The sequence below is a fragment of the Tauraco erythrolophus genome, chromosome Z (assembly GCF_009769465.1).
Source record: "Tauraco erythrolophus isolate bTauEry1 chromosome Z, bTauEry1.pri, whole genome shotgun sequence".
Classification (NCBI taxonomy): domain Eukaryota; kingdom Metazoa; phylum Chordata; class Aves; order Musophagiformes; family Musophagidae; genus Tauraco; species Tauraco erythrolophus.
In genome coordinates, this window is record NC_141496.1 from 73,495,715 (window position 1) to 73,509,506 (window position 13,792).

At 39.1% G+C, this 13,792-nt stretch overlaps 1 protein-coding gene across 1 annotated transcript; it reads left to right on the forward strand.

The window, feature by feature from the left end:
- Nucleotides 1-1,355: 1,355 nt before the first annotated feature.
- DIRAS2 (DIRAS family GTPase 2) lies at nucleotides 1,356-1,955 on the forward strand. Its single transcript, XM_009980621.2, has one exon. The coding sequence runs from the start codon at nucleotides 1,356-1,358 to the stop codon at nucleotides 1,953-1,955; it is 600 nt and encodes a 199-aa protein (XP_009978923.1).
- Nucleotides 1,956-13,792: the final 11,837 nt, after the last annotated feature.

Below are 13,792 nucleotides of genomic sequence, written 5' to 3' on the forward strand. Positions count from 1 at the left end.
TGTTGTTCTGGAATAGCTGCTACCCAGGTAACATCGCAACAGGCAAACTCAATAACGTGGCACGGTTAGGGCGCTTGGACAAGGTTCCCTATTGAATCAGCCTATTTTCCTAAGAACAAATGTAGGTGCAGCAAATTTTGCAGTTGGTTCCACATGCACTTTTTATATATCTAGCTTTGGTCTGAAAAGTGATAATGTCCTAGACTCTCTTCAACTCTTAGGGTTCGATTTTCTAGTGTTTATTTGCTTAAATCTCACTAAATATAAAAAGAGACTTGTACATGCTGTGTACCTAATTAGTGGCTACTGATGGGAGGACAAATTAATCCTCACATTTATTTCAATGAATTCTAAAACAACTGCAGCTTACAATGCTGTGAAAGCTTTGTCATTTCTGTTACTTAATGAAAAGGACAATATTTGTGGCCCTAATGTTTACAGACAGGTTTTGTCAAGGCGAACCGACTTCAGACATCACAGGGTTTTGTGACCTTTGACATAGACATTTGCCAGCCTTGACAATACAAGTCACTTCAAAATGTTGTGGAGATGCCTGCACAACATTTCTGTTAAGTGTTACTTGTCTCCAGTCAAATATCATCTGCTGTGAAATAAAGATTAGAATGAAAAGGCAGCTGTAACATGAACAATCTCAGTTTGCCAAAATGTGCTCTTTGACCCAAAATGCAAGTGGAAAAGCACCTCAAAGTGGGGCACATGCTCCCAGAGGATTAGAAACAGAGTATACTCAGTGTTGTTGCTGAATAAACTACAAATACGTCTTAAATGTCGCTCAGGAGTGTTGTCCAGTTTTAGTGGAGATAAATTCCCTAACTACTGAAGAGATGGCATGTTTAGAGCAATAGACTGTGATACGCATGTGTGTCAATAATGATTTGAGGAGACTTGTTTTAGAGACAGAAGAGTAATTCATTTTCTACAATATGTTTGGGCCTTGGACTGGCTGAAATATCATTTACCAAATGCCACATTTTATTTCCAGGGTTATTAGTCCAGTAGGAATAATAAGTAAACTCACAACATAAATTTAAAATAAGTCATGAATTGATGAAGATAGTCTTTTGTTAGCAGTCTAAGATGGATCGCAAATCCTAGATTTATTAATGAAATAAGTAATTCCGTAACCCACCACAAGTCTTCTGAAATTATTACAACTATTATGCCATCTATGCATACCAACTATGTGCCATTATGTCACACTGATTTATCTTATTGGGAAAGATAACACAAAGTCCACTCTCCACATGTACCTGTATTAATGTCTGTCTGGTTGTTTTTCTCATTTTCTTTCCTAGATCTTCCCCTCTAGCTGAGCAACAAATACACCGAGAAACATGCCTGAGCAAAGCAATGATTACAGGGTGGTTGTGTTCGGAGCTGGAGGAGTGGGTAAAAGTTCTTTGGTCTTGAGGTTTGTGAAGGGCACTTTCAGAGAGAGCTACATCCCTACCATTGAAGACACCTATCGGCAGGTGATCAGCTGTGATAAGAGCATATGCACTTTGCAGATAACCGACACTACAGGGAGCCATCAATTTCCAGCCATGCAACGTCTTTCTATTTCTAAAGGACATGCTTTCATTTTGGTTTACTCTATCACCAGCCGACAGTCCTTGGAGGAACTCAAACCGATCTACGAACAAATATGTCAGATTAAAGGCGACATAGAAAGCATTCCAATAATGCTGGTGGGGAACAAAAACGACGAGAATCAAAATCGAGAGGTAGACAGCAGTGAAGGAGAAGCCATGGCTAAGAAGTGGAAATGTGCCTTCATGGAGACCTCTGCCAAGCTGAACCACAACGTGAAAGAGTTATTCCAAGAATTGCTAAACCTAGAGAAACGCAGGACTGTGAGTTTACAAATCGATGGCAAAAAAAGCAAGCAGCAGAAAAGGAAAGAAAAGCTGAAAGGCAAATGCGTGGTGATGTGAAATTGTACTGTCAGGAGTCAATCACGCAGTCTCACCTGTCTGATGATACTCATGTGAAACCTGTAGACAGCAAACAACTATACAAGACCCTATCTATTAGTACCTGTTTTAAAAGAAATATGTGGAATTTGAAAAAATTAGTTCCTGTGGTTACTATGAAAAAAACCTCAACAATTAAAGAATCATGTACTCTAGCTATTAGCAAAAAAAAAAAAAAAAAAAAAAAAAAAATCAAGAAGTAAAAGAAAAATGGACCAGAACATCTAATTTCGTAGTTTACAGAAGAAAAGAAATTTCATCCTTAGTGTAATGTGAAAATCTGGGAAGTCACCTTCATATTATTTACACTGCATATAACTGCAAGAGAAGGCAATGTATAGTGTTAGAAGAAAAACAAAGAAATGGCTGTGAAGAAACCTAGAATGTAAAAACGCATGCTGGATGGCGTTACCACACCCTTTAAGAACGCTATGGACAAACAATTCTTTGCAATTTTTGTTACTGACTGGTGGGTCAGTGTGCATACAGTAGTCTTGGATCTGACAAATAAGTGAACTATTTCACACTGAAAGGAAGTGTGGGGGTAGCACAGTTAACAGGAATGGGTATTCTTTCTACCCTCCTAGCATGAGATTTCTTTCTAGCATGATGCAGTGTTTGAACCGAAGGATGAGGAAAACCCAGACCCTGTACGAGAGATGGAGGTCCTCTCCTTTTCTGGATGCATCGCTTCAAGAATGACCTGTGTTCCTGGCCCCAGTATATTTCAGAAGAGCAGATGTTTGCCTGTGGAGAATGTCAGACTGTTTAAAAATGGTGTAAATATACAAACAGAAAGCTTCCCCAGGAGGGACTAGCTGGGGAGTCCCCTACAAAAGCCCATATGGGAAGAGCTTAGCTCAAATGCTGCTGATGGTTAAATGAACATGCAGTGTGATTAGTGAATGAACGGAAAGTCTGTTGAACTGGTGGTACCCTTGGAGAGGGGTTGCTGTAGTATTCAAAGTTTTTATTCAAATTACCAGACTAGCTGACATTCTTTACATTGCTACGTTCGAATTAGAATGGTTTTGCATTCATGCACTACTAGATCTATTGCCTTTATATCGCCTGAAGGGTTTTATATTTACCATTTAAACTCATGATTTGAACTGCTGTGACTATTTATAGAACCAAATCCTGTATCTGGCGTTAGGGCCCACACAGCCTCTAAGACAAGATTTATGGGGATAAGTACTACAGGATTTGGCATATTAAGACTTGCAATCCATACCGCGTTACAATGCAATACAAAGTTCAGAATAGAAAAAAACTGGTTCAAACCACTCTGTCAGGGGAAACTGCTCTCGCAACCTTTGGAAGGGGAAAAAGTGTACAAAACGAGAGCTTTTCTGGATCTCTCCAAAGCTTTTTTAAAAACTAACATGAATGAGTAAAGTATGTATCCTATGGTAACAAAGACCATCTAAGATAAATGAAGCACATACATTTTTTAAAGGACACTTCAAAATTGTATAAGCTACAGTTTGCACTTTAGGAACTGCTTTGAAATAACAAAAACAAACCACCATATTTTTGGTAAATGTTTATGTCAAAATCATACTATGGGAAAATGCAGTCAAGTACTAGTAATATTAGTATGCATGCTGTTGCGTTATAAGTATCTTCTAGAAGCTGTTCAGATGCAGTATTTACACTAAAAAATTGTTACCTTGTTAATTTCAGAGCTATCGCTTGCTTACCTTCCACCTTCCAAACAAAAGTGCAGACATTTTTCAGGTAGGGTGATAGTATACATTTCTTTGAGAAATAATTGCTATCGTCAGTGTCTAGAAAGGAGCACAACTTTTGTCATTCACTCAGAAGAAATTCTGGCACCATTAAAATCAAGTGTAAAAATCCTACTGATTTCAAAGGAGACAGGATTTTTTGAGTTTACGTTCTTGCATTAGAGGAGAAAATGGGAGAGAACATGAAAAAAAGCTGAGGCTCTTCCTTAGCAATAAATTCCTGACTTTTATATGATGTTTTTTCTCCATAAACCTCAAAGCACTTTACAAAAAGGACAGCATCATCATCTTAACTTTGCTGGTGGTCAAACGGAGACAGGAAGAGAGGAAGCACCTGCACACAAGTTACCCAGCAGGCCAGCAGCAGACCCAGAAACAAAAGAAGATCTTCTCAGTCCCAGTCCAGTGCTCGCTCTGCGTTTGGTCAGACTGCCTCGTCAAGTTCTCAAAGAGTTTCTAAAACACATAAAGTAATCTGGTATGGTTTATACAGCTAAGTGCATCTTTTTCTTGTCAGTCTGTCAATAGATCAAACAGTATTTCCAGATCAGGGATGAAAAACATCTAAAAGCACTACGTTTAGTAAGACTTTTATACATGTTTATACATCTACTCTGTTTGTAAGCAAATAGTTGAAGATACTCACCTTCACATCATTGGATTCCAGTAACAAAACTGGAAAATCAGAAGATTGATTGCACTTCACGAGTAATGGATCACGTACAGAGGTCAACAGTACAAAGGTTTCCTGCTGATGCTGTCACGCCAGTGCCAAAGGTCATCATGCATGGCACACGGTTAAGCAGTCAGCATGGAATAATGGCAGAAACTCAAAGGAAAAAGGCCATATAAAGACAAAGATACTTTAAACATTATTACTTTAACTGGAGGAATTGTTTATGTAGTAAAGAATCTTGCAGGAGTAGAATATAGGGGATCTGACTTAGACTCAGAAGATTATGACTGCAAGGATATTACAGGCTGAAATTTGGCCCTGGACTTTTTCTGAATGTGCAATTTCTCATAGCAAGAGAAGAGTAGTTGTATGGCAAAGGTGGAAATAAAATAAGTAGCTTACAGTTGTTAGGATTGAGGATCATTTTCTTTAACTCCCAGCTGACTCCTCACCTGTCACATAATAAGCCATGAATTATTTCATGGACTTGCATGTATCAAAGCAAGGCCAGTACAGAAGCAATATTACTCATGGACCACAGACTCGAAAGAGAACGTATTTTATACCCTTGCATTGCCATCCTAGTTTATACTACTAGATTTTACATAACATACTTGTGAGCTGGTTTAAAACATTTGTTTTGCTATTACTTATACAATTTTTTTTTTTGATACATGGAAAAACTCTAAGGTAAATAAAGAAAATATACAGCTTTATTACATTTTGTGTTTTCTTTGGGAATGTGATATCAGTATAATAAACTCTTTAAAATGTAGAGGAAACATATGACATATTTTAAACATGTAATATCTACATTGAATTTTAGCACCCAGAAGAAATGATCTAGATAAAATAACTCCTTACAACGCATGACTTTTATATGTATATATGAAGTATTAAGATATATAGTTATCATGAAAATGTGTTGTTGCAATTTCATTAGCAAATATTTTATTCAAAAATTCTGGTTATGAAGTCATTTGTGCCTACGAGTTTCTATGTTTCTGGTGATGTTCTGAACATACAAAATAAAGTTTTAAATGGAAACACAAGTTTGGAAGAAGCCTTGTTGGTGCCTGCATTGCGCTTGTTTCATAAATATATTAAGTACGTATTTTTTAAAAGTTGTAAAGGCAATTCATAGATTCATAGATTCATAGATTTCTAGGTTGGAAAAGACCTTAGATATCATCGAGTCCAACCGTCCCTAATCCCCATTAAACCATATCGCTAAGTAGATCATCCACCCTATTCTTAAACACATCCAGGGATGGGGACTCAACCACCGCCCTGGGCAGCCTATTCCAGTGGCTGACAACCCTTTCAGAGAAGAAATACTTTCTAACATCCAACCTGAATCTCTCCTGACTAAGCTTATACCCATTTCCTCTTGTTCTATCACCCAACACTAATGTAAAGAGCCCTTCCCCTACCTCCTCACCATCTTTTCTCGAGTATTTGTAGGCTGTAATCAGGTCTCCCCTCCTCTTCTCCAGGCTAAACAGCCCCAACTCCCTCAGCCGCTCCCCATAAGTTTTATTTCCAGCCCCTTGACCAGTTTAGTCGCCCTTCTCTGGACTCGCTCCAGGAGCTCAATATCTCTCTTAAAGCGAGGGGCCCAAAACTGGACACAATATTCCAGGTGCGGCCTCACCAGTGCCGAGTACAGGGGCAGGATCACTTCCCTGCTCCTGCTGGTCACACTATTCTTGATACACGCCAGTATCCCGTTGGCCTTTTTGGCCACCTGGACACACTGCTGGCTCATATCAAGCCGGTAGTCAACCAACACCCCCAGGTCCTTCTCTGCCAGGCAGCTCTCCAGCCACTCTTCCCCGAGCCTATAGCGATGCTTGGGGTTTCTATACCCCAAGTGAAGGACTCTGCACTTGGCCTTATTAAAGCTCATGCCATTGGCCTCAGCCCAACGATCCAGTCTGTTCAAATCCCTCTGAAGGGTCTCCCTACCCTTGAGCAGATCGACACAGCCTCCCAGCTTGGTGTCATTTATTATTTAAATTCTTTAAATCAAAATAGACTCTTATATCTCAGGCAGTGTCCTAAAGTCTTCAACTACACAAATCAGACTGCTGAAAAGTCCTGAGAGAACTGGAGTAGTATTATCTATGTAACATTTATCTTTCTTTTATTATACTGTGGCAAACACCTACAATTTCAAAGCAATTTGCCTTCATAAAGCATAGATTATCAGTGACTGTTTCTTTTGGCAATCAGACAGCAAAACACTTCTGGAAGCTAGTCTGTATTTTATTATTTACTTTAAAATATGAGAGAGAAAACTTGGTGCGTGCACAAAATTGAAACTTACTGTACGGATCCTGTTATTCCTTCTCATTTCTACCAAATTCCTGATGTTTTTTTTTTTTCAAAATTTCCTACTACTGCATATTATATTACCACCTGTTGTAAAAATCATGAAATATAATACTTTAACACGTCTTGAAATTTAGAAGATGTAGTAACAGTTGTTCAGTTAAATGATCATTTCTGTGTGTAAGCAATAACTCGTACTCAATAGAGGGAGAGATCAGGAAACAAGATGAATACTTAGGCATGTTGGAAGGCATTTGAACCAGTGATGAAATAGTGGGTAATGAATGCAAATTTCATATCACTGTGAAGTAATTGGACATGGTAGTCTGCGAAGCTTTTTATTTTTAGTAGAAGACATTCTAGAAGACCTAATGATTTCCACTCTTCATTTTTTTTTCTTCTAACACACCATCACTTACTATGCTTGGTTGTGATTCTGACACAGCCTGCTATGGAATAGTGGATGTGCCAAGTCAGTGCCCTGGAGTTCGCACAATACAGTCAGTAACTGTTTTACAGATAGAATCATAGAATCATAGAATCATAGAATCATAGAGTGATTTGGGTTGGAAGGGACCTCAAAGATCATCTAGTTCCAGCCCCCCTGCCATGGGCAGGGACACCCTTCACTACACCAGGTTGCCCAAAGCCTCATCCAGCCTGGCCTTGAACACTTCCAGGGATGGGGCATCCACAACTTCTCTAGGCAACCTGTTCCAGTGACTCACCACCCTCAGAGTGAAGAATTTCTTCCTTATATCCAATCTAAATTTCCCCTCTTTCAGTTTAAAGCCATTGCCCCTTGTCCTATCACTACACGCCCTTGTAAAAAGTCCCTCTCCATCTTTCCTGTAGGCAAAAGATGTTTGCCCTATCATATTCCACAGAAGCACCATGAGCATTACAAAATTTGTCTGCCTCTAAGTTTTTTGTCATTGCTCACTACTCCTGTTTCCCACTGGAAAATATTTTCATTGTCAATGCATACCCTCATTCAAAGTTGTGAACAGATACTTGTCAGATTTAGTTCACTGACATTTTAGCTGGCATTTTAACTGGCACATCCCACCCACCTTCAATGTACATTTTCTAATTAATCCACAAATTTATTTCATGTAGTCAACGGTCTCTAGTCCAACGCCACTAAAACTGCAAAGAGAGGGAGAGCAGAGCTTGAGCATCTTTGAAAGTATATATCTGATGGTCTTTGTGAAGGATACAGACTCTTTAAATTAACCAGAGGAATATGGGGTTTAGAGAAAGCATGAAGCCTCCTCTGTTTCATATAGTTTACCTTCGTCAAGCATTACTTATTTTAATGAGTCATAGCAGACCTGTTGAAAATCATACAGGGACTGAAGCACAAAGGAGCATTTGTTGTTCGGTCAGATGTATCAATTCCTCATTCAGACACTAAGAAATGGCCTACAATGGCTCCTACAAGTGCATCTCTATCCAGACGTTCTGAAAGCTGTGGATGAGTGTCTGTCACATGGAAGCTGCCATTGTATTTGTATTCATTTCAGTAGAAAAAGAAGGACATAAAGAAGCAGAAGAGGGGTTTTTCCATAAAGAGTGCATGGCAATATTTTTTTTCCCTATATATAAGAGGACAAGGATCATTTTTCATCAGCTTTCAGAGAGAGATGAGGAGACCGCTGAGGTGTCAATCACTCTAACATATATCTGCTTTACAGCAGCTTTTGCTCAGTGCTATTGTAAAAATCCTCTGTCTCTGGTATTTCCCTTCCGTGTTTTGTTCAGTTCCTGCTACTGGTCAGCCTGGTCCTTAAAAATAGACTGTCAGCCTATTTAGTGATTTATTCAAGGTTAGGCACTCTTAATGTCACCATACAAAGGCATTGTATGGTTAGGCATATTAATTTACTTGCAGATTCTACCTGTGGGCCACCTGTACCCCGCATAGTTCATTATAATAAAGAGATAGGAGGAATATAACTTGGGGAGGGGGAGGGGGGGGGCAGAAACGGAAGGAGGGGAATGGAATGTTGGAAGATTTAACATGAATTTAGTATTTCTCAGGAAATTCTGAGATCAGTGAGGACTTAGAAATGTATTTTCAAAGGAAAAAACATTCAGTGGTCATGCTGAGCTAAACTAATGAACGCTGCTGTTATGGACAACAGTAAGTTACACAAGGAGAGCAATTGCTGCTCACTCAGCGACCTAGGCAAATCTGTAACTCCTTATAAAAACAACTCTACATTGGATGGTTAATTTATACATCTGTGTAGAAGAACACAGTCTCTAGCCACAGAATTTTAGCTCACTTTTCTTTCCTTTTTAGTCCAGGGAGTGTCTCAGTTCTTCAAAAGCAGAAATTTCTGGTGGATGTTCAACAACACCATCCAGCCCTTCCCTGAGTTAAGCAGAGAGCTGACTGTGGAAAGCATCTGCAAAAAGTAGGAAAGTCACTAAGGAGTTTCGTCAGCTGAGAAGCAGGCAGCAGGGAGGAGAAGGGTGAGTGTGGTCCTCTTCCCCACAGCATAGGAAGAGGCAGATGTTCTCCTCAATGACAGGAGATGACCTCTGCAGCCATGACCACCCTTCAGCACAAACACCAGGTCCTTTCCTTCCACAAACCTCACGGTAATCAAGGCTTGTATTTTGCAATGAAATTAAAAACTGACTGGAACAACAAAGTCTAGTATGGCTGCAGGCGAGAGCAAGGGAGAGTTTTATAGAAGCACATCCAACATTGAAATAATGATCTCTTTATATATGGCTTTGTGAAGAGCGTGTTCACCTACCAAGAAAGAGTGAAGGACTCTGTTAGAAGAAAGAAGCAGTATTCTGGACCGTGGTTTGTCTGGGGGTGTTGAATATGGAGGGAAGATGAATATATATAATTTTAGTGGTAATATTTAGGAAGGATGACATAAAGCAAGATAAAAGTCAGCCGCATATACTTGGAGTTATCCTAATAATAAAATCTATAAGGTCACAGAACAATCACTCAGAGCAACTAGTGGTCTGTACAAATGTTAAAAAGTGGCATTAAGAGAAAGAATCTCAAAGTCTGCCCTCCCTTTTTGCTGTGAAAACCATATTTGTCCATGGTTGCTCTCCTGTTTCTTTACAAACCCAAATCTGTATTTAAGGTTGACTTCATTCTGCAAGTTTGAACAACATCGAACAATTTCACAGTCTTTTGCTTATCTGGTGGCCAAAGCTGAATACTATTTTACAAAAACCAAGTAATCCCACTATGGTAGAGGACCATTTTAGCTGATTAGTTACTCACTAACAAACAGTTCCAAATAGTTTTATAAGTCCAGTAACCAAAGGGATACAGTAACTCTGTTAAATCATTCCCCTGCAGAAAATAAAAAAAAAAAACAAACAACCCGTTGGTTATGTAACAGCACTTAATGTGTGCCCAGATTGCAGAACTGGAAAATACCATCAAAGCCAGATGGATGTACACATAAAATTTTATTCCTAGGAAGGTGGGGAAGAGAAGCAACAGCACCTCTGTTTGGCTGCTTTCCCTGCCTCTCCTCTGCCCAGGAAGAACAGCCAACCAGGTTGCCTTTGCTGCAGTCAAAGCACTCTCTTGTCTGCTGGAAATGGTTTATAGAGCACAGAAAAAATAAGTGCACTGCTTGGCCAGAGGCACTAGTGTGCTTTCTCCCCTACTCTAGAAGCAGGTGATGCTACATGGGCAGCCTTGTCTGAGAAAGGGAGGAGGAGCAGACCCCAGGGCCAGCACTGCCCCTAGACGTGCAGCAGAGCTTGAAGTTTCCTTCTGTGTGGTAATTGGGAATGGGGACAAGGAGCATGGGTAATCATTTCTGCCCTGGCAGACACTACCCATGCTGTGATGGTCATAGCAGAAGTTGTAACACTGAAAATTTCTGGTTGACATTTATAGCCCAGCTATAAATTTGTGGAAACACAGTTTAACAGGAACCTCAACAGATGCAGATGCAAATGCCTCACACAGAAGTAATGTAGCAGCTATTAAAAACAACAGAAACACACCTGGTCAACAATTAACAAGTAAAAAATATGTATTTACTTAAATGAAATATTTCCTGAGTACAAAAAGCACTTCTAGTATTCATTGATTAAATCAGTGGATCCACAGCTCCATTGCTTCTCCCACTTCTCCACCGGACTCTAGTCCAGACCAGGTCAAAATCTGTAGAGCTGATGATGTGAGATAGGTATATATGGTATGTCAGTCCACGTGTATAAATAAGTGAGATTTGTATGTTATGGGCTAGTATGGTGATATGAGGAGATTCAGAAAAGTTGCGACTAAAAAGTAATAAATTCTACCTTTAACATACGGCTTCTATTGGCTGTGTTCTTAGCTACAGGTCTCCATCTCTAGGAGTTACCATACTTCAAACAATGTTGGGTCATTTAGGTTATGCAGCACTGCTTTAAACTTCTTACGGAAGTTAGATTATTTAATTTACAAAATCAATGTTGCATTGCAGTCAAGAAAGCATGTTATTCTGTACTATACAGATGTATGAGATAATGTATTTTTAAATGCAAGCTAGTACTTATAGCTGTGTTCTGTTTATTGTTGTGATTTCTTTAGTCTGTAAATTGTGTTTTCCTCAGAAACTTGAAATCAGTGCTTCTACTGGGTCTTTTAATTTGAGCTAGTTTAGGAAAAGAAACTTTCATATTAGGACTATTTTCAGCAAGAGTTTTTAATGTGCATTCAATGGCAATTAGAATTTGTAGCTCAACAGAAAAAAATTAACAGTCGTTTGTAGAGACAGTATTAGTCATCCATTTCCCACACAAATATGTTTTATGATTTGAAATGTCACTAAAATTGGTGGTTTAGAACACAAGCCAGAAACTTGAATAGGAACAGCTTGAGCTTCTTTTATTTAAACTTTGAAATACTTGTAAGTATATGAAAGTTCAGGTTTTTTCTGAATGTCAGAGACTAAACTCATTCTTGGTTTAGTTTGCAATAGATTCGTCCTGCTTGTTTACAGGAACACCGTATTGCATGTGGTAACAATGGACTTGCTGTGGTAACAACTAGCATTTTTTTTTTGACCCTTAAGGTGTTACACCAGTTATTTATTCGATATGGGGAACTACCAAACCAAGAGAAAGGTAAACCAGTAAGTAAGTTACAAAAGGGGAGTTTTAGGCAATGTTTTCCTTTTTCTAACTCAAACTGTTTGATCTGTAGCAAAATGACTAATACTCATGTGTCCAAATTCCTTATGTATAAAACTGAAACAACTTATTTCTTCTCGAAGATACAGGAAACTTCTGGAACATACAAAGCAAAAAAATTTCATTTCTCTATGTTCTTTTAATACTCTTTTATAAAATAGCTACCAATTTTTCAAAAACCTATCATCTCTTCCAAACTTACAACACAGGGTGAAAATCTATTCCCTCTGGATGCATCAGAATTTACCCCCTTGGGTCTCATGCTCTCATTTCTAAGTACTCCAGTGTCAAAATGAAACAACTCTCTCCATCCAGCTCCATTTGCTAAGCCCCTCAGCTGTTGATAATGACTGTAGCTGCACCATGGTGGTGATATCACCACAGAGAAACCCACAGGAGATGCAGTAGGAGTGTGGAAAGGCTGTACTCATAGTCCTCTGCATTTGCTTGGGTAGAAATCTGCAGTACCTCCTCAGCTCCTCTGCATTTGATTACTTGTAGGTCACATATGCCAGGCTCCAGCACAGACTCCTACACAAGCACAGGCAGTTAGCTGGCATCTTACACTGAGCGTGTCAGGCACTGAAACGTGTACCAGAGCTGGCATGGAGATCATTCCCATCCTAGACAGAAGATGTCTCCGACCACTGTCTTCACCCTAACATCCACCACACAATATCACCCGATCGCTGTCTTGGAGGATGTAAGCATCTTCCTTTTCACAAGCCTAAGGTAATGGGACTCACCACACTGTGTATCAGTGCAGACAGCCGTTAGAAAAACTCTTTTTTTGGCTATGGACATTAAGTTTTATTTAGTCTGTAAGGTATGACATAATTTATATATTCTTGGCAAGAAATTTTATTTTTAAAAGAAAAGTTCTCTGGTGGTTGGTTTTATATTTGAAATTTAAGGAGGAAAGGCCATGTTAGATGAAAACTTTCTTGAGCATTCATTTAAAACCAGCTTTTTTGTGAAATAAATTTGAAGTATTCACCTCAGTCTCGAAAGGAGCAATAATTCGGTACATAAAACTATAGACTTTTGCTTTCACTGACATGATTGTCTTTGCTTTCTGGAAGCAAGACTAAAATGACAAAAGATCTTAATTGCATTATAGTGGGAGAAAGAGAGCAAGTAATTTAAGAGCAAAAGTTACATGCGGGGGATGACGGTGTGTCTGTTGATTTTAATCCCCCATCTGTGGGACTAGAGAGAGTATTCCCATTAGCATCTTTGAATTGCAAAGAATAGATGTTCAGTCCTTGAGAGAATTTAGGGGGGAAATAGAGCAACCTAAGTTCAGTAGGCTCTGTTTTAGATTTGTTCATTCACTGGGCATGTGCACCGATTGACCAGTAGCTCATTTGGTCTTTGATGAAGACTGACTATTTTGAAATTAATAAATGTATAGGTATCATTCCACTTCTGCTATCCTATGACTTTGGCAAGGGTTAGAAATAGAAATCAATGGGAAGAGTTCAGCTTGTCTGATTTCTGGAATATCATATTTCCAACCAGCAAAAGTAGAATTTCCCAGATCTACTGGGAAAGCTTTCAGTTTTAACACATCCAGACAGCTTTCAAAGAGGGACAACGAATTAATCTGGATGGGTGATCTTTCTGAGAATAACGGTGATCAATGACATTCAATAAAAATTGGATTCTGAACTTCTTTCCTTGATATTCTTCTTTTTGAATAAAAGCATCAGATATGATGGCATTAGGCTGAGAGAGTTGGGGTTGTTCAGCCTGGAGAAGAGAAGGCTCCAGGGAGATCTTATAGCAGTCTTCCAGTATCTGAAGGGGCCTCCAAGAAAGCTGGAGACGGGCTTTTTACAAGGACATGTAGTGAAGGA

Coding starts and splice junctions, on each gene's coding strand:
- DIRAS2 (XM_009980621.2), top strand. CDS start 1,356: ATGCCTGAGCAAAGCAATGATTACAGGGTGGTTGTGTTCGGAGCTGGA.